Source organism: Balaenoptera ricei, chromosome 8, assembly GCF_028023285.1.
Source record: "Balaenoptera ricei isolate mBalRic1 chromosome 8, mBalRic1.hap2, whole genome shotgun sequence".
NCBI classification, from domain to species: domain Eukaryota; kingdom Metazoa; phylum Chordata; class Mammalia; order Artiodactyla; family Balaenopteridae; genus Balaenoptera; species Balaenoptera ricei.
The window spans coordinates 59,732,538-59,752,840 of NC_082646.1; the positions used below are offsets into that span (position 1 = coordinate 59,732,538).

The 20,303-nt window shown below is 46.6% G+C and overlaps 1 protein-coding gene across 1 annotated transcript in view; it reads left to right on the top strand.

Annotated features, from left to right (window-relative positions):
- MAP6 (microtubule associated protein 6) overlaps positions 1–20,303 on the top strand; it is an 86,096-nt gene that overhangs the window by 43,116 nt on the left and 22,677 nt on the right. Inside the window, exons 2-3 of the mRNA XM_059929456.1 lie at positions 14,349–14,562; positions 16,666–16,862. Of these exons, the coding sequence (XP_059785439.1) occupies positions 14,349–14,562; positions 16,666–16,862 (411 nt within the window). The remainder of the gene's footprint in view (positions 1–14,348; positions 14,563–16,665; positions 16,863–20,303) is intronic.

Below are 20,303 nucleotides of genomic sequence, written 5' to 3' on the forward strand. Positions count from 1 at the left end.
CTGCTACGTGTTACTTTTACAATTAAAAAAGTAAAGACAAGGGTGTTTATCTACGTGTTCAGCAACACTGACTGGGCGAATGATCAAACGTTCCAGCCTCCAAACCAGGCACCTGGGACACAGAGAGGGCTTGGAAGCCCTGGCTGTCCTCCCGGGCCTCCCAGGTGGGCTTGGAAACAACCAAGAATGCAGTGTGAGCAACCAGACAAAGAAGCTGGTACAGGGAAGTCCCAGGGCACTAAAGGAGGCAGGGATCAGCTCCCTGCAAGGAGACGGACGTCAGGAAAGAAGACAAGACAGCTGGATGTTTTAACAGCTTTATTGAGGTATAGTTTACATAACATAAAATTAACCCCTTTTAAGTACAGTTTGACGAGATTTAGTACATTTATTCATCGGGGCAACCATCCCTGAAAGATGGTATTAGAATATTGTCATCTGTCCCGCTCATTTACAATCAATCCTCCCTCCCACTCCCAGGCCTAGGCAACCACTGATCTTTCTGTTTCTATAATTTGCCTTTTCTATCAATTTCATATAAACAAAATCATATATGTCATATCTTCTGTCTGGCTATTTCATTTAGCATGATTCTTTTGAGATTCACCCATGTTAGTTCATTCCTTATTATTGCTGAGTGTTATTCCGTTGTGTGGATTTACCATTTTCTTTATTCATTTATTGGTTGATGAATATTTGGGTTGTTTCTAGCTTTTGGGCTACCATGAATAATACTGTTATTAACATTTGTGTATCAATTGTTTGTAGATGTATATTTTCATTTCTCCTTGGTACTTAGGAATAGAATTGCTGAGACATGTTGTAAGTGTACGGTTAATTTAAAAACATTTTTTTTTCCAAAGTAGCTGTACCATTTTACATTCCCATCAGCAATGTATGAGAGATCCAGTTGCTCCACCTTCTTGCCAACATTTAGTGTAGTCAGTGATCTTTATTTTAGCCATTTTAGTGAGTTTGGTGGTATTTCATTGTGATTTTAATTTGTATTTCCCTTTAAAATGTGGTGTTGACCATCTTTTCATGTACTTATTTGCCATTTGTATATCTTCTTTAGTAAAGTGTCTATCAGTAGTTTTCCCATTTTAAAATTGGGTTGATTGTCTTTTATTATTGAGTTTTAAGAGATCTTTATATATTCTGGATACAAATTTTTAATCAGATATATGTTTTGCAAATATTTTCTTTTAGACTATGATTTGTCTTTTCCTTGCCTTAATGGTATCTTTTGAAGACTAAAAATGTTATTTTTGATGAATTGAATTTATCATTTTTTAAATTTTATTGTTTTTGCCTTCTGTGTCATATCTGAGAAATCTTGGCCTACTCCAAGGTCACAAAGATTTTCTTCCATGTCTTCTTTATGAAGTTGTATCATTTTCAGGTTTACATTTAGTTTAGGTCTATAGTTCATTTCTAATTAATTTTTGTGTGTAGTGTAAAGTAATGGTTGAGATTACTTTTCTTTCCATATGGATATCCAGTTTTCCCAGCACCATTTGTTGAAAAGACTATCCTTTCCTCCATTGAATTACCTTAGCACCTTGGTCAAAAATAAATTGACCATATATGTGAGCAATGGTATGATGGTAAATGTTTAACAACTAACTCTCTGGGAAAAAGAAGGGGCTTAGTTTGTAGTGTTGGCCAATTTCTTGGTATGAATACTCTTACATGGCTCATTTCAAGCTACCAATAGTTTAACAATCAGCTCACCAAATTCCTGAAAATTTGACAGTCAGCTCTGTAAGCCAGAATAGGCCAGCTTCAACACACTACCGTATACAAAGATCAATTTCTGAACTCTCTATTTTGTTCATAGATCTATGTGTCTACTTTTATGCCAGTAACATACTTGATTACTATAGCTTCATAACAAGTTTTGAAATAAGGAAATATAAATACTCAGACTTTGTTTCTCTTTCTCAAAAAAATTGTATCAATTCTAGATCTCCTGTATTTCCATATAAATTTTAAAATCAGCTTGTCATTTTCTACAAAAAGTCCTGCTGAGATCTTGATAATATTTGCTTTGAAATTTATAGATCAATTTCTAGATTTGCCATCTTAGCAATATTAAATCCTCCAATTTATGAACATTGTATATGACTTCATTTGTTTAGGTCTTCAATTTCTCTCAGCAATATTATGTAGTTTTCAGTGTTCAGGCATTGCACTTCTTTTGTTAAACTTATTCCACAGCATTTTATTCTTTCTGATGCTGTTGTGAATGGATTTTTAAATTTTTTATTTTCTTGTTGTCTGAGACTAGTCTATAGAAATATAATTAATTTTTGTATATTCATTGTGTATCCAGTAACCTTGCTAAACTCACTCATTTGTTCTAGAACTTTTTGTAGATTCCTGACGATTTTCTAAATGCAAGATCATGTTATATGCAAATAATGACAGTTTTACTCTCCTTTTCTAATCTGTATGCCTTTAATTTATTTATCTTGCTTTATTATACTGGCTATGGCCTCCACTACAATGTTGAATAAAAGTGATAACAGTGGACATCCTTGCCTTATTCCTGATCTTAAGGGGAAAGCATTAAGTCTTTCACCATAGAGTATGATGGTAGTTGTAGGGTTTTTGTAGATGTCCTCTATTAGGTTGAGGAAGTTCCCTTCTATTCGTAGTTTACTGAGTTTTTTTAATCATGAAAAGGTGTTAGATTTTGTCCAACATTTTTTCTGTATCTGTTAAGATGATCATATGGTTTCTGTTCTTTATTCTATGAAAATGGCATATTACATTAATTTTTTTTTTTTTTTTTTTTGTATCTTAAACCAAGCTTGCATTCCTAGGATAAACATCACTTGTTAAACCTTCTTATATGTTGCTGGATTTGATTTGCTAATCTTTTGTTAAAGGTTTTAATATCTATATTCATGAATAATATTGGCCTGTAGTTTTCTTAAAATGTGTTTGACTGGCTTGGTATCAGGGTAATACGTGATTTTACCCATCTTAAAATGAGTTAGGAAGTGTTCTCTCGTCCTCTATTTTGAAAAGAGATTGTTAGGCTGGGTGTTTATTTTTTCCTTAATGTTTGATAGAATTCAACAATGTGAATTTTAATTCTAATGCTTGATAGAAGATCACCAGGGGCTGGATTTTCTTTGTGGAAAGATTTCAAATGACTAATTCAGTTTCTTTACTTGATATACATTTATTCAGATTTCCTATTTCTTTTTTGAGTAAGCTTTTGTGATTTGCATCTTTCTAAGAATTTGTCCATTTCATCTATATTGTCAAGTTTAATGACATGAAGTTGTTCCTAGTATTTCCTTGTAATGGAGCTACACTTTAAAGAGTAAATTAGCATAGGTCTCAAGAAGTCATAAAATGATATTATCTTCAGCACCAGCTTTATTTGTTAAAAAAATATTTATCAAGTCCCTCCTATACACAGAGCAAAGAATGAGGAAACCTGGATTTATTGAGCACTTCACTGGATGTATCATACAATGTCCTTGGCACTTTTTATAGATCATCTCATAGGAGTGTCCTCCCAGAATTCTAGGTTTACCCAGAAGGAGGCAGCACTCTTTCCCCCCTTTCAGGGCAACTCTCAAGGTTCCCATTTCCTGTCTTAGGAACCATCTTTCTGCAAGTAATGGACACAGATCCTTGGGGACCCAACCATCCAGAAGAGAGCAGCCTCAACCAGATAACTGTGGCCTTGTAGCGCAACAACCCCTGCATTCCTGCGAATAATAAACGCAGACAATAATGCGAAAGTGGGGGTTGGCAAGCAAGGAAGGGGAACTGTAATTTTCTTATAACCTCTCATCTAGCTCTTACTCGTTTCTACGTGAGGTGTATTTGTATGTGTACTTACTTTAACTACCACGTTCCCCCACTCTTATCCTCTACCTCTGCCAACTGTACGTTTCTTATTTTGGACCCTTTTTCTTCCCGACAGTTCCTAGCGTAGTGCCTGCTAGATACTGAAACCTAAATTAATTTGTGTAGAATCAAACTGACTCCTATTTTGAGCAGTTTTCATTTTTAACTATCTGTACTCATAATTCATATATATCATACTCATATATATCGTGCACATGGCTTTCTCTGTGTGAGGCACTGTTTCCCAGGTGCACGGGGGCCTGTGAGCCCCACGCAGCCCGTGACAGACTGAGACAGCAGTTACCTGCAGAATGAGCCATTTACCTAATGAGGCGAACCCATGTCCCGACACTTGTCATTGCCAACTGGTGCCCATGCTAGATCTTTCCATGGAAGGGAAAGGAGGATTCTTTTCCTCTCATTCTCCGTTCACATTAGATAAACTTCGAACTTTATATACTGACAATTTTTTTGCCCACTGTGTGCTTTCCTCATTTCAAAAAAATCTCACACATGGTGTGCATGTGTTTATTGGGTTTTAATGGATAAGAAGAGCAATCCTAAATGATTAGAATGTTGGCATTCTCTATAAGATTCCCTTTCACACAAAAGAAGCTGCAAGATGCATGCAGTACATACACACGCATAGATCATAAAGCTCCTTTCTTGACCCAGTCATCTCTGGCGGGAAGAAGCAATCATCCACTCCCCCTAGAAGGAGGGAGAAGCCTCTCTAAGCCCCCTGCACCCCACCAGGCTCAGGGATGTTCTTTTCTTTTCAATCTACAAATACTACTTCCTTTAACCAACTCCTGACAATAGCTTGGCAACCGACAGCATTCACTGACTGCTTCCACCTGAGTTCAAGAAGGAGCCTGCTTCCCTTCTTCTAGAACACTTTAATATAACAAGTGTGGACACGATTTTTGAACAAAGACAATGTTTCCATGGCAACATAAATTACTGATGAAAATCTGCAGGAAGGTTTTAAACCATTAAGATTTAAAAGTGTGGTTTTCTTCCTTCATAAAGCAGTTGAGGAATGTTGTTGAAAATTTCGTTGTCAAGAGAATTGGGAAAGAAGTATCTTTCCCAAGGACTTACACACATAATAAATATGTCTGGGGCTTATGGGCAGAGAAGTAGAATTTATATATGATTGTAGTTGGCAATAATCTATTATTCTAAGACTCCACTTCTGTCAAGAGGTGATTTGTACTAATTAACACATGTAGATATTCTTCACAGCAGTAAAATTGTCCTTCTATACTTCTGTTTCATTGTTTCTTGTAAATGTCAGGCTTTTCCAAATGAGAAATGAAGGACCAGCCTCTATTCTCTTCTTTTACAACACCGTCTCTCCAAGGCCAAACCCTCTCTGCATTCTCCTGATGCCTCCCCCCTTCCTCTTCTGGGACCTGGCTTCATCAATCACCCAGCTCTCGCCTGTCTTCAGTCTCTCCCTCTGTAACTGCTCTTTCAATATCTCCCCTTGAGTCACTGTAAGAAAATGTGCTTAAGTGGGACAAGGCCTTAAGGAGTGAACATCTGCTTATAGTGGGCCCTCAGTATTGGAGATTCAATTAATCAGGCATTCATTGAACACTACTTTGTTCAAGTCTAAATTGAAATGCATTCAGAAATGAACCTGCCACTGGAAGCTTCTGTCCAAATTTTGTCCACATTGGGCACGAAACTGTTGACTGCAGTGGTCAGAAAAAACAATAGCTGGACAGATATTTGATGTCTGTGTAATTGTTTAGACCTTCCCACTAACTGCAAGGTCAGTGAGGCTGGAGCAGCATCTGGCTTTCACACTGCATTTCCAGCTTCGTGACTGCAATGAAGAAGACGTTCAGTCATTCTTCTTGAGCACGTGACTCTGTAATGAAAACCAAACACATTATGATACAGTTATCCACCATAGACTTGGTAATTCTGATGTTCAGGTCTTCTGCAACTAATACGTTCTCATTTAGCCCCACATCAATCCTGTGAAACAGGCCTTGAGCAAATCCTTTCCAAATGAGCTCACTGAAGTTCAGAGCAAGTGAGGGACTGACTGGAGGGTTAGAGCCAAGATGGCACCCAGGTTTATTTTATTCCAGAGCCTGTGTTCTTGCCAGGGAACCACCGTCTCTCTTCTGGCCCAGGTTCTATGCTTGTTCCCACCTCCCTGCCCTCGGCCTGTGCTTCCCTGAGCCCTGGCATGTGCTGTGTGCGCTGAGGCATCATTTTCTCCTGTGAGGGCCTGAGTTTCTTTGTTTCTGCTTGTGACCAGGCCCCCAGGCACGTATTTCTTAACCAGCTTTGCTGCATAGGAGGCTTTGCTACCTCTAGTGAAGGCTGCAAAATGTTCCCGCTCAGGTCCTTACAACCCGAGGATGACCATCTCTATTCACTTGATGCCACAGCTCTGCTGGGAACTTGAACTTCCTGGGCTCTGCTCACACGAGTGCTCTCTGCCTTGCTGACCTGAACCCTGAGTTTTTAAAACTCCTTTCGATGGGAAGAATAATTTCTGATTGGGGTCTGTATTAGAATTTATTGCTATGTAACAGATTACTCCAAAATTTAGCGGCTTAAGCCAACAAACGTTAATGATCTCAGACAGCTGAGGGTCAGAAATCCAGGAACAGCTTAGCTGGGGAGTTCTAGCTCAGGGTCTCTCATGAGGTCCCCTGAACGCTTGCCTGGGGCTGAGGGTCCACTTCCAGGATGGCTCACTCATATGGCTTTTAGCAGGAGGCTCGGTTCCTTGCCACATGGACCTCTCCATAGGGGCTATTTGAGTGTCCTCGTGACGTGACAGCGTGCTGTCCCCAGGCTGAGTGATCTAAGAGAAGGAGAGCAAGGAGGAGGCTACAATGGCTTTGTGGTACAGTCTCAGGAGCTACATACCATCACTTCCACCGTATTCTGTTTGTTGGAAGCAAGTCACTTGAGTCCAATCACATTCAAGGGGCGGGGAATTAAACTCCACCTAAGGGAAGAATGTCAAGGAATTTGTGGACATACTGTGAGAAGTGGTATATATGCCATGAGATGCTCGTGTATCAACTTGATGCCCCCTCCCTGGCTGGGGCAGCCCAGGGACTTCCTGTTTAGCTGTTCACAGGGGTGAGGCGGAGGCTGCATTCTGAATCCCTCTCCAGGGCACAGTGAGGAGTACACAGATGCAGAAAGACAGTCCTGACCTTCAACAAGGGCACAGCCTGGGAGGGAAGCAAGGTATCTACACAGGTGGCCTAGGACAAGCTGGAGGACAGTGAGTGCTACCAAGAGATGAAGGTCAGGGGAGGAAGGCCTGATTCAGCAGTGGGCCTGGGGACTCGCTGGAGGGGAGAGCACTGGATCCTGGCACGGAAGGTCATGTAATGCTTCAGCAACTGGAGGTGTGGAGGGAATAGCGTGCCAGGAAGGGGAACAGCACAGCAGGAAAGTGCAGCCTGTGTCTGGGGAAGGGCAGCGTGGAGTCCTCCTGGGCAGAGTCGGTGACGGTACCCGTGGCACAGTGTCGTTGTGAGGACAGCATAAGACAACGCAGTCAAAGAGCCTGGCACGCAGAAAACACTCACTCAGTGATGATGTGGACGACTGATGAAGATAGAGAAATGAGGCTGGAATGGTCACTTGGGGCCAAGTCACAGGGCTCTGCCTATCATCCTAAGGAATCGTGACATGTGGCAACTAGAAGGGACCTTCGCTGGGACTTGGTCCTTTAGGACACTGGGAACTGCTAAGGTGTTCCCATAGGGGAGAGTGTGCTCACAGCCGAGCAGATTTATCCTGCAGCATGTCTTGGGTGGGTCCAAGTGAGGAGATGTGGACCAGGATCCTGATGCCATGGTCCAGGGAGAGGAGGTGTTGAGGGCCCAGGTGAGGTGGGCACAGGGGCTGAACAGGAGGAGGTGAAGGTAGAGCATTTGTTGACTCCTTTAAAAACTCTGCCTGGTCAGCACAATCCAAAAGCTCTACTTCAGCAGCTGCTCTAAGCGTGACTATGCTGTGATTTGAAGGTCCCGAGGGAGCAGCCCAGGAACATCTTGTCCACCAAGTCCCCACACACCGAGATGGCTCACATCGGGCCTGCCTCCGCCATCCCTGGCTGGGGCCCGGGGGCCGGCCCAGGCTCCCCTCCATAGGTTTCCCCAGCACACAGGGGCCATCAGCGGAGTCCTGTAAGGAGTCCTTATGCCCAGACCTGAACGTAGCAGTGGAGCCACTTCTCTGTGCAGTTGACTCACCCACAGAGGGACATCATAGTCCCAAACCCATTCTCTGCCCCTGCAGGGATTATTAGGACATCAGTGATGCCCTAAGCCTCAAGTGATGGGGTCCATCTAGGGGACAGTGGGGACTTGGCAATGTGGTTGGATCATCCCATCCCCATGACTTCCTTACATCCTGATACAGGAGAAGCCTTGGCATGAGGAACATCTCTGGGAGGCCAGCGCAGCAGCCTGCAGACGTGGATCCTCCCAGTTTGCCCAGAGCCTCACTGTGGTGTGTACCAGACAGGCTGAAGGGCAGTGCTTTTTTGTGTTTGCTGCCAGGATCCAGAGTCGCTATGAGCTTGAGGTGGGTTACACACCCACCCCCAAGTGTGGAGAAGCAGACAGAACAAGGCCTTTGAGTCAGGCAGACTGCGGTCCAGTAACTGCCTCACCACGTACTGGCTTGTACTGGCTTGGCTTGGTGTCCCTTCACTTCTCCGTGCTCAGTTCCTCACACACAGCATGGGGTGAATAACAGTGACCACACAGGGTGTTCAAAGGCTAAAGTAGGGTTAGATTCTTAAAGGGCTCAGCCTTTTAACAAGTAGGTGCTGGGCAAGTTTTTGTTAAGTTTTCCTCTCCTTCCCTGTCCTGATTCTCTGTGCTCCCGCTGCCCCCAGCCAGCCCCTTTCCCACCTGAGGCAGCTTCGCTCAGCAGGGGCGCTAGGTGCCTCCTGTCAATCTAGGGAGGATGGATTCTGTGGAAACTTGGGTGACTTGGCATGTTTACTTTCATAAGGGAAACTCTTCCCGACACGGGCTTAAGACTTGCAGCTCATGGGTTTTAGGGGGGTGGTTTAAGCAATAATAGAAGCCCCACGTGTGAGCAGCCTTCACAGGTCTCTGTAGTAGAACAGAACCCTTGATTTTCTTTGATTCTCCAAATGTTTCTTGGATGTTTTGCTCTATGCTATTCAGGGCAGCAGGGAAACACAGATAAACAGAGCTCAGTTCCTGGTGAAAAGGGCCTCTGGCTAAGGCAGGAGACAAGTTTGTGAGACCATCATCATTCCAGCATGATGGGCACCGGATAGAAGCATAAGATGTTCTCTTGCCTCCAAGGAGCAAGCGCTGCACCATCTGGGCAGGCAGGAAGGGCTCAGGAGGAGGGCCAGTTGCTGACCAGAAAGGAAATCAAATAACAGCTGTTTCTAGTAAATGCCTACTGAATGCCAAACCCTTCAATCCTGAGAGGAATGTAGGAAAGATATGGAGTGTGGCTCTGAATGATGGCCCAGGGGGAGGGAAGGGCCCTGGCGGGCAGGTGGGGACTGAGGTCCTCGCCCAGCCAGGCCCCTAACCTGTAGTCTGACACAGGGTAAGTTAAAGGATATCCCTCTGCAGCCACGCAAATGAGATTGGACTTGAAGGAGAGTTCTGTCATGAATTTTCTGTTATATATCTTATCCCTCGAGAGAGACAAACGGACTCATGAAAGAATTAAAGAATGTGAAACTGCTAGGTAACCACAAAGTTGGATAGTACAGTAGAGGGTCCAGGAGCCAAGAACTGGGAGACTTTGGGCTGAGTAATCCAGGAGGGCTTCCTGGAAGAGGAGAGCCCTGAGCTGGGCCTTGAAGAATAACTAAAATTGGGACAGTCTGAGAGGAGGAGGGCACCGTCAGTGGAGGAATAGGAATAGAGCTGCCTCACTCAGAAGTGTTCAGCGGCTCCCCAGGCCTCCCACTAGCATCCAGGCATGGCATTCCAGGCTCTGTACAGCCTGCTCCTAGCTCCTGCCCACCCGGTCACCTTGCCATCCCTCCAAGAGCCCCACCCTCCAGCTCCCTGAGCGGTTCAGCTGCTCTGTGAACTTGCCCCAAATACCTCACCGCTGCCTGATTCCCCCCACCCACTTCTCTATCTGCATCCTTCAGTGCCGCCTTCCCCACTTCACCCCTCAGAATAAAGCATCCTTTCCCCTCTATCCTTCTGAGCTCTGTCCCATTTGCTTCATTCTGCCTTTTCTTAGGGTCACACATGGACAGACCCTGACTCACTAAACTGTAGAGACCTCAACCTTGGCTTCCTCCTCTCTGTGGGCCACATGCCATGGCCATGGCTGGAGTTTGGCAAATGCCAAACAAATGAATGAATGAATGATCAAGCTGAAATCTGATTGCACAGAAAGGGGAGTTGATGGTTACAGGGGACCATGAACTCATGGCAAAAGGAACTGGACATGACTGACCTGAGAGTGTGGTCCATACTGCTCTGGGAGGAGCATCTCAGGGCTGGGGAGCTCAGGTATTCTCTGTCCAGTCTGTGTCATATAAACCCTCCACAGCATTGCAGACAGCAGGCCAGAGCTTGCACAAGCACCTCCGGTGAGGGCCGCCAGCACGCTGCAGCTCCAGCACGTTGTCCAAGTGCAGTGGGAAGGATGTGGGCTGTGGAGCCTGACTGACCTGGGCTGAGAATCAGCTCTGCTCTTTGCCAGCTGCGTGGCCTTATGCAAGCCGCTTAACCTCTCTGAGCCTTGGTGACCCTCTTTCATAAAAGGGAAATAATACTGCTTCCTTTCAAAGTTGTTGTAAGGATTATAGAGAATATACAAAACAAAAACAACCTTCCAGCTTATAAGAGGTGACTAATGAATGGTACATAATTTTTTTATGACATATGATTAATTGTTCCATGTGGCTGGGGAAGGTTTTGTGGAGAGTTCAAATAAAGTTCTAGGTAATAGAATTTGGGTTTAAACCTAACAGCCTGTTATAAGTACAGTGAACTTATTATGGGACTCATTAACACATCCCACGTGAAGATGATGTACCAAAGTTGTTCAAGACCAGGGTGACCAAACTGTCCCCACATGGACACGTCCCATGGATAATGCTCACAGAGAGACACTTGCCAGCCCAGAAGGGCCACTGCAGAGAGAGAGAGAAAGCTGCAGAAGCTGGCCTGGGAGAAACGACCCAGAATCAGTGCTTAGGGCCAGTGTATACCTATCTCAGCCCTCATTCTGCAAGCAGGCAGGCAGGCAGGGGTGGGAGCAGAGAATCCAGGTTTCTGCCATCGTATTTTGGGAGGCAGGTTGTTACTGCTTTGGCTACTGGGAGATGCAGGCCAAGTATCAGGGCCTGAGGGTGGGAGGAAGGAAGGGAGTCCTGGCGCCTCAGGCAGGTAATGTGGCCCGAGCCCCAGAGGCAACCCAGGCCAGTACTGGGTCTGTGTGTAGAGCAAAAATGGCTCAGAAGTCGGGTCATGGTAACTGGTTGAGGCTACAGAGGCGAAGCCGGGGGCGGTGGTGGGGGGGTGAGGAGGGGAGGAGAGGATCAAAAAGCAGCCTTGAAGCCGAGTGGGTGGCTGCCATTAACGGAATCAGGAGGGTCTCAACCCTCCTCCCAAACCCCCTCTCTTCCCAGGTTCCCCGGCTCAGGGGGTAGTGTCCCCACCCACAAACCCAAATATCTCTCCAAGCCTGGCCTCCCTCAGCTCAGCCATGTTCGAGTCCCGCCCATTTCCCTCGACTCAGTGCCGTGTTCCGTCCCCACTGCCACGATCCTGGTTCAGGCCTCCGCTTTCCTCCCGGCTCACTGCACATCCCTTCTGGCCTCCCACTCCACCCCTCCCCCTCTGTCCCCATTCACACTGCTACCAAAGTTCTCTTCCCCAGGAAGAATCTGGCCACATGCATCCATGGCAACTCCTTGTTACACTCCAGACCATCCCCTTGGTGTGGCTGGCAGGACCTTCATGACCTGCCCAGCCTCTCCTGTCCTTCCCCACCAAGCTTCAACCCAGCCGCCCGAGCTGCCCGCAGGTCCTCCTGGGGGGCCGGACCTCTCGTGAGCCTCTTTGTATGTCCCCCATTCTGCCTGGAAACCCGCCCTGCCACGTTCGGCCAGCCCCCTGTCAACCTCCGTGACTCCTTCCAGAACCCACCCCCCAACTCCTGGGCTGGTGCAGGAGCTCCTCCCCTGTGCTCCCCACTCCCTCCTCCTTCATGGAGCCTATCTTATAGTCCTGGAGTAAACTCCAGTCCCTCCCTCTCCCACACCTTGAGTTCATCCTGCCAGGCAGACCTTAAGCACTCAGTAAATGTTTTATAAACGAATGAATAAATGAATGAATGAATGAGTGCAATGGAGCAGTGAGGGAATCCAAGAGGAGAAGACAACTTGGCAGGGGAGACAAGATGATTTGGTTCTAGGGATGCTGAGTTTGAGTTGGTGGGGCATTTAGAAGGAGGTCCAACTGCACTGGAAAGGCAAGTCTAAAGCTTCGGGAGGATCTCTTAAGAAACTGTGGTCAGTCTGCTCACACATGAGCCAGTGCCCCTCAGGAGCTCAAATGACCAGGATATGGCTCAGTGTTACCAAACCAGCTTTATCAACCCAGAGACCCTCAGAGCCTGAAGGACATTATAAGGACATTGTCTGGTCAATTCTTTTTTTGACAGATGAGGAAACTAAGGCTCAGAGAGGGGAGAGACCTGTTCAGCATCTACTTAGAGGCAGAGCTAGGGCTAGAATTCGTGTGTCTCCTTGGCAGCCTGAGCTCTCTCTACCGTCCTCTGTGGCCTGTTGTTTGTGGTACTCATGTCTGAGCCCTGAAGGAGGGAGTTACCATGAGGATGAGAGAGGGTGCTGGAGAGCCTAACTCCACAGATATTCGTACACTGGCTCTTCCTTTCCCACAACACAGCTTCTCATGGCCCCAAATGAGGGGAGACCTGATAAAGACCTCAGAGCCACAGAGCTTATGTATTGAATGTCTTGCACTCAACAAACAGGATGGACCCTGTGGCCTACATCAGCAGCAATATTTATTTTACCCTGTTTTGAACACTGTCACCATCTACTCTCCAGTCCTGTAACAGATCAGATATGGCTGATTGGAAACCAGGAGCGAGATTGCTATGAACAAGCAAACTGACACACTGACTCAAAAAACACCAAATAGGGATCATTTAGGGTAAGGACCAATAGCCATTCACACCAAGCCCACCAAGACTCTCTTACACATCATGTATCCCAACACAAGTCCCCATGGTGACATCCAGTTGTGTTCAGTACATTTTGCTTATTTATGATCTGCAGGCATTTAGACATTTCATAAGGATTTTCATCTAAAGTGATTGAGATTGTTAAGGTTCAGGTAGCACAAGAAGCAAGCCCTCTGCTATTGAAGAGAAGTATTAACTTTAAAGATTCAGGGTTACAAAGCATCTTCATCATGACAAAGGAAGGAACAGAACTGGCATTTATTTTTTTTTTGATGGTTAGTTGTTGTGTTTTTTTGTAGAGTTCTTTTTTTTTTTTAACATCTTTATCGGAGTATATTTGCTTTATAGTGGTGTGTTAGTTTCTGCTGTATAACAAAGTGAATCAGTTATACATATACATATATCCCCATATCTCCTCCCTCTTGCGTCTCCCTCCCACCCTCCCTATCCCACCCCTCTAGGTGGTCACAAAGCACCGAGCTGATCTCCCTGTGCTATGCAGCTGCTTCCCACTAGCTATCTATTTTACATTTGGTAGTGTATATATGTCCATGCTACTCTCTCACTTCGTCCCAGCTTACCCTTCCCCCTCCCCATGTCCTCAAGTCCATTCTCTACGTCTGTGTCTTTATTCCTGTCCTGCCCCTAGGTTCTTCAGAACCTTTTTTTTTTTTTTAGATTCCATATATATGTGTTAGCATATGGTATTGGTTTTTCTCTTTCTGACTTACTTCACCCTATATGACAGTCTCTAGGTCCATCCACCTCACTACAAATAACTCAATCAGAACTGGCACTTTTTCGTTTGGCCACAACGTACCAGGCACAACGTCCAACACATTGTCTCATTTAACAGTCACAGCTCTCTAACCGCACACACAGCAGCATTCGGTCATACGTGTTGAACTCATAAATGACTGAATGGGTTGAGTTTTTTCAGCCTCATTTTAGGTATTGTGAAAATGAGGCCTAAAGATGAGAACTGCCTGTCCATGGTCACACAGTGGGAGCTGGGAGCCCGCGCTCTTTCTCTGAAGTACTGCTGCTGTTGTCACAACCTGCCTTGACCAGGCAGGAAGGAACACTTACCCTTACGCAGGAGGAGAGTGAGTTCACTCTTCAGCCACACATCAGTCAGCACGACAAGCACTAACTGAGAACCTGCTGTGCTGGCCGCCCTGTGCGAGAGCACTGCTTCTGGATATACGATGTATCGTATCACTTAGGCTTTCTTTGATTTGCAGGAATGAATTCAGAGCATGGACTGACATCAAGCCTGTGAAACCCATAAAAGCCAAGCCCCAGTACAAGCCGCCAGATGATAAGATGGCTCATGAGACCAGCTACAGCTCCCAGTTCAAAGGGGAGGCCAATAAGCCAACCCCAGCTGACAATAAGTTCATTGATCGCAGAAGAATACGCAGCCTCTACAGTGAGCCCTTCAAGGAACCGCCAAAGGTGAGACTGAACTTCTGGGGACCCATCAGCACTGTCCGGCATGGAGGGGTTAACTGCAGCAGAGATTGGGGGGCGGGGAAGGGGGTACTGCCAACTCTGGCCCCGCCCCCAAGGGCTTCTTTAAAGCCCCTCCTTTCCTTCACAGCACACAGAGACAGAGGGGCTTCTTACCCGGGACCTTTGCTAAATTCAAAGTGAATTTTTAAAGGAACATTACCTAAAATGAAAACAGCTTAAAGACTGGTAGGTTTCCAGAGAACTAGCTTCTGATTTTGAGAAACCCTCCCCAAAAATCGCAGAAAATCTCACATGAGCCCTAAATCCCCTTGTCTTAAAATAACTGTGCTTTTGCCCCTGAAGTGCTGACCCAGCCTTGGAGGTTTCCTTGCCTGACTCCTTTCCCACCCAGCCCCTGCCTCATCCTCAGCTCCAATCACTGGACACTTCTTGACCACCCAAATCCCTAAAAATCACCTGCCTTTTGTTATCCTTTCCCTCCAGCCAGCAACAATTCTCAGTCTGTCACAATACACCTGTCACATCAGCTTCAAGATGTGTTCCAAGTAATTTGGTACTATAATAAACAGTTTGTGAATGATTTTCATTTCTAAGTAAGTTACAATGGATTCAGGGATTTTCCAATGACAACAGAGCTTTGCCTTATTTGCATCGCAATATGCATTCATGAGAGGGAGAATAATGTTGGAGACTCCGCTGCTGGGGCAGGAATCATACATGCCATAGCTTATTCTATGATGTCAAGCCATACGGAATTGTGCAAATATCAGCTCTCCTCTCTATAATAGCAGTAAAAGTCTGAAAACCTAAGAGCCTTTGCTCTGCTTTGCCTTAAAGTCTTGCAGTCAAGTGGAGTCTCCTCTTTGGCCCAGGACTGGTTTACAGGTAAGGCAACTACCCAACCCAGTTTGCCTGGACTACTCCAGACGAAGCGTTGAAAATTCCATATTCCATGAAAGCCCTCAGTCCTGGGCAAACCAGGACGATCGGTTACCTTATTTACAGGTCAGGGGTGACTGAAAACCCCTAGACTTCATTGAGTGGATGACCCAGCCTGTGAGGCCCAACATCATCTCTGCCCACCTTCCACAGATGAAGTGGGACCCAGGACATGGGGTTGACTTTGGACAAGAGAAGATTCAAGTAGAGGAGGGAGGGAAGATTGGGGAAAGTAAATCCAGAGGTGGGTGGGAGGAGGATGGCATATTGAGGGATCATACCCAGTGGCCCAGAGTTCTTGAGAAAGAGAAGGAAAGACCATCTTCCAGGAATGAGGGGGCAGAACTAGCAGGAGGTAGCTTGGGGAGAGTGAAGTGGGCTTGAACAGCAGCTCTGGGGAAGTCCGTGTGGGGAGCCAGCCAGAGGGGAGGAGGGGATGGCTGGACAGTGCTGAAGGCCTCACTGGGCGAGACTGCCCGCCCAAGCCTCTCAGTGAGGACGTTTGTCCACAGGAGCTCAGAAGCAGGAAAGGCCGGCTCCTGCTGCGGTAGTAAACCGCCCAGAATCTCAGTGTCTTCCATCAGCAGAGGTTTATTTCTTACCAGTACGGGTCCACCGTGGGTGGGCTGCAGCTCTCTTCGTCGGCACCTCTTTCGTCTGGAATTCAGGGTGAGGAGCAGCCTCTCTGTGGCAGAGGAAAGGGGCACATTGGGAAGCACAGGCTGTGACTCTTGATCTTCTGTCTGGAGGTGACCCGTCACCTCTGCTCACATTTCATTGCCTAAAGCCACTCACGTGCCTGCCTGAGTTGAGCAGGATGGTGAGGTACAGCCCTCCCGCGGGGAGGGGCAGCAGGGAGCGCCTCAAAAAACACAGCCCACCTGGCGTGGCCCGGGGCGAGGGCTGGCAGCGGGGGCCAGTGTGGCCAGCGAGAGGGCGGCCGGAACGGCTGAGCGGGGGCTTCAGAGTGGAGACGCCGGATGGCCTAGCGTCACTGAAGAGGCTTTACATGCCATGCTCCTCAGAGTCCTGTGCTGTTAACTGTTATCCTTTCACTATAATCACGTCTTCTCTCTAAATTCGCCCTCCTACTCCCTCCCCTTCTGTGTTTCTGTTCGCCGTCTGTCTGTCTGTCTCTCCGTGCAGGTGGAGAAACCTAGTCTCCAGAGTTCCAAACCAAAAAAGACCTCCGCGAGCCATAAGCCCCTGAGGAAGGCCAAAGACAAGCAGGTGGTGTTGGGCCGGGCCACCAAGAAAAAGAGCGCGGAGGGCGCCAGCGCTGCCCCGCCTGCTGACAAGGAGCAGAGCGCAGAGATGAACAATAAGCTGGCTGAGGCTAAAGAGTAATGCACTGCTCTTCCCTTGCTTCTTCTCTCCTTTTTCTTTTTTCTTTTTCACTAACCAACAAAAAAGGCCACAAAATTGATTAGAGGCTTCCCATCTGCCTGGGTCCTGAGTGTCCTAGGAGCTCTTTGGTTTCTTTGAACAGACGGATCCTGTTTCAGAGACTGGGCGGCCTGCCTCCCGTGCAGTTCTAGACCAGGTCTGCACCACGGGCCCCTGGACCAGCCAGAGCCTGTGTGCCCGGCGGTGCCTCCTGGCGGGGGAGAGTATACCCGCCGAGGGAGGCCCGGGGACCACAGGGGAACCGTCCTGGCGGTGCTTAGACATGAATGTAGGGCGTCCTCCTCCTGTTCCTCCCCAGGGTCTGTGCCAGTGATCAATTTTGAACTTTCGGTAAAAGTGTTCTTTTCCAAAATTCATGCGCTCTAGAAGCTTGACCTGGGCTTCGGCAATTGACAAAATTTGTGGAAATATTTAACAAGCAAATAAAAAAATTCTGGCCTTTGTGTCAATAAAATGAGTTGTGTCTGTTAAGTTTAAGTAATTTTTTCATAGACTCTTCTGTTAGAAACACTTGACTGCATTTCGTTTCCTATCAGTGGGCTTTAAATTGTATACCAAGTAAATGATGCGCCACTGATGACCAAAACTAGGCCAGGGCAAAAAGGTTAGATGCTGTAGGTACACTCCAGACATCATAGGAAGATGACAAAAATGAGAAGATTGTTTTCCTGTTAACTCTCCGCCTATCCAGTGCTGTGGATTTTGCAAAGTGACTGGTTACAGAGGAACCAGAAAGAAGGTTCAAGGTGTAAGGATAGTGTATTTAGAATGTGGCTTTCTGGCTTCTGAGAAACACACAGCAGGAAGCAGATGTAGTGGCTACTGTGACAATGTTTACTATTCCTGCCTGGACTCCTCTTGCTCTGTTCCTCGGAGAGGACAGGAGATGCTGAACTTCAGGTTATGGGAAATTTCTATGACTTAGCCTAAGACGAGGAAAGTTCCCTGCTGTGTGATTAGCAAGCATTTTTGACCTCATTTCTGAATAAAAGCAGCTCTCCCTGTATTGTGTGTCTCGTGTCTGTGTGGCCAAAGCTGCCAGTGGCAGTGCCACCTTAGTTGTGCTAGAGTTGTGTTGTAGGCATTAGTCAGGGAGTTATGGAAAGACCCCACATACCTACCAGAAAAATTACATTTGCAAACCCCGTGGCGGCGTGTAGGTTGCTCAATACTCTTTATTTCTCATGTCCCCAGGGTGCTTCCTGTCGCCGGCATTCTGAAATCGCTGGGCTGTTGTGTGACACCAGCCTCTGCTCAGGCGTACTTTCCTTTTGTAATAAAAGTGGTAATGAGTGAAGTCCTCACAGTTCCCTACCTCAAAAGTCCCATTAGGTCCTTCAAGTTGGAGGAAATAGAGCCTCCACAAGCTCTCTCATCTTCTGACCATTCAGGCAGCAAAATCCCCATTTACACCATTTTATTTTGTCACCTTTGGGCTGATTGAGAAGTCTCTTGCAAATTAATTGAGCCTGTGCTATGCAGGCCCTATTTCCTAAGAGGACAGAACCTGCAGAAATGAAGCGCTTGGCCAGCCCTTTCTGCCATCTTCCTTTCTGTCCCAGGGAAGGAACTGTGAGGAAGAAGTACCGAGGAAGGTAGAAAACGTTAGTGAGTTTCAGTGTTTATGAATCACAGATTTTGATGCCTCGCTGGAAAGGGCTAGAGTAGATCTCGGTACTGATTCAGGTATTTGCTAGCTGATCTTAACAATAATCTCATGCTGAGAGCTCGGTCAGCATGACCTTAACTTTGTCCAGAGACTCTGCCAACGTATGTTCGTTCTCTTGAGATCTGGCATTCGTCAGACATGTTGATGTTAGCCACGATTTGGATTTCTCCGTAGAATAGTCGTCTATTTTTTGCAGATCAACTAAATCAAACTTTACGACGCACAGGGGACCATTCACTCAACATTCGCTTATTGGATGCCTGTGTGCCCGACACGGGGCCAGCCGTGGTGGGTAGTGTGTATAAATGTCTCCACCACAGCACAACCAGGATACGTAGGACTTCACCCCTGTGTCTGATTCAAGTTTGTGTTGCCCAAATTGTAGAGTTTCCCACCCACCTTGTGGCCCCAGGCACTGAGTTTCTTCCCTGCCCCACCTGACGCTTTAGATGACCTATAGGATGTCTTTTCAGGCCTTTAGTCTCCCCATCTTTTTAGTGCCTCCAACTGAGAAAACCCTGTTGGTAGTTCGCTTTGACTCTTGAATGTGTCACTTCACTGGCAAGAAACCTCCTTTGATTTCTACTGTTTACAAATAAAACTCAGCCAGTCTCGTTCTGCATCCCAAACACGCTGACTGGAACTGATTTCAGTTTCACAAGCAGTGTTTTAGTGTTGCCTTTCTGAAGGTGGCCAAGCTTCAAATGCCTGTTCGCCCCATTTTTGTACACTTCCCTGTGGTTCCCTGAACTCCCCTGACAAAAGAGCTAGGACTGAAGCTTTCTCACCTTCTGCTTCACTCACCTGCAAAGATGATCCCTAAAGCTGTGCGTTGGGTCCTTAAAGCTTTTTGTTATCCGCTGGTGCTCCCATTATGCCTTTGCCTCTCTCAAGGCAGACCGGAAGCGTCTAATTACGATTTTGTGGCCTGGGTTTTGTTGCGTACCACAGATTGTCTATGTATGTGTAGCGCACACCTCTCTTGGTGCTATTTCATTCCTGCTGTTAGTAAGAAAATGACAAAAATATTCATGTATAGCCAATTGATTGTGACGTGCTTGTGGTCTGTGCTTGCTCAGAAAAACAAACAAACAGTTTTTCCAATTATAAATAAATGCTAAAGACGAACACCACTTTCTTGATCTTATTTCCTTGGTAAGGCCCAGCTGAGTAGGTGAAGGAACCAACTTTTGCCATCTGAGCCGCTCTCCACGAGCTGAGCTGCGCCCTGCAGTTTCTCTGGGGTTCTCCATAACGCAGCTTGACTCTTTTAGATACTTGCCTCTCAGATACTAATGGCAAGCAGTCAGAGCTAAGTGTTGGGAAAGGCGACGATGGACCAGGAGACCCAGTGGCCAACAAGGTAGTGTAACGATCTGATCCCATGTTGCTGGAGGTGAGTGGCCAGCACCACCTCGCCTCAGCGGGAGGCCGGCCCCCGACCTCCACCCTCTTCCCGTCAACCCGCAGGACTGTCTGTTCTGGTTTTTCTCCTCCCAAGAGATGGCAGAGATGCCTTCACTTATTTAATCTGGTCACTGTGGAGGCTCCACGCTCAGGGGCTGGCTCACTGTGTGGGTGATGGCGTGACAGTCGGGTGTGCGCCTAACACCGGGGTGTGGAAGCCGCCGTAAGAGAGTCCAAACAAGGTAACGACAGGCCAGGGAGCTGGGAGCTCAGATGGAAGACAGGATTCTTCCCACCGGGA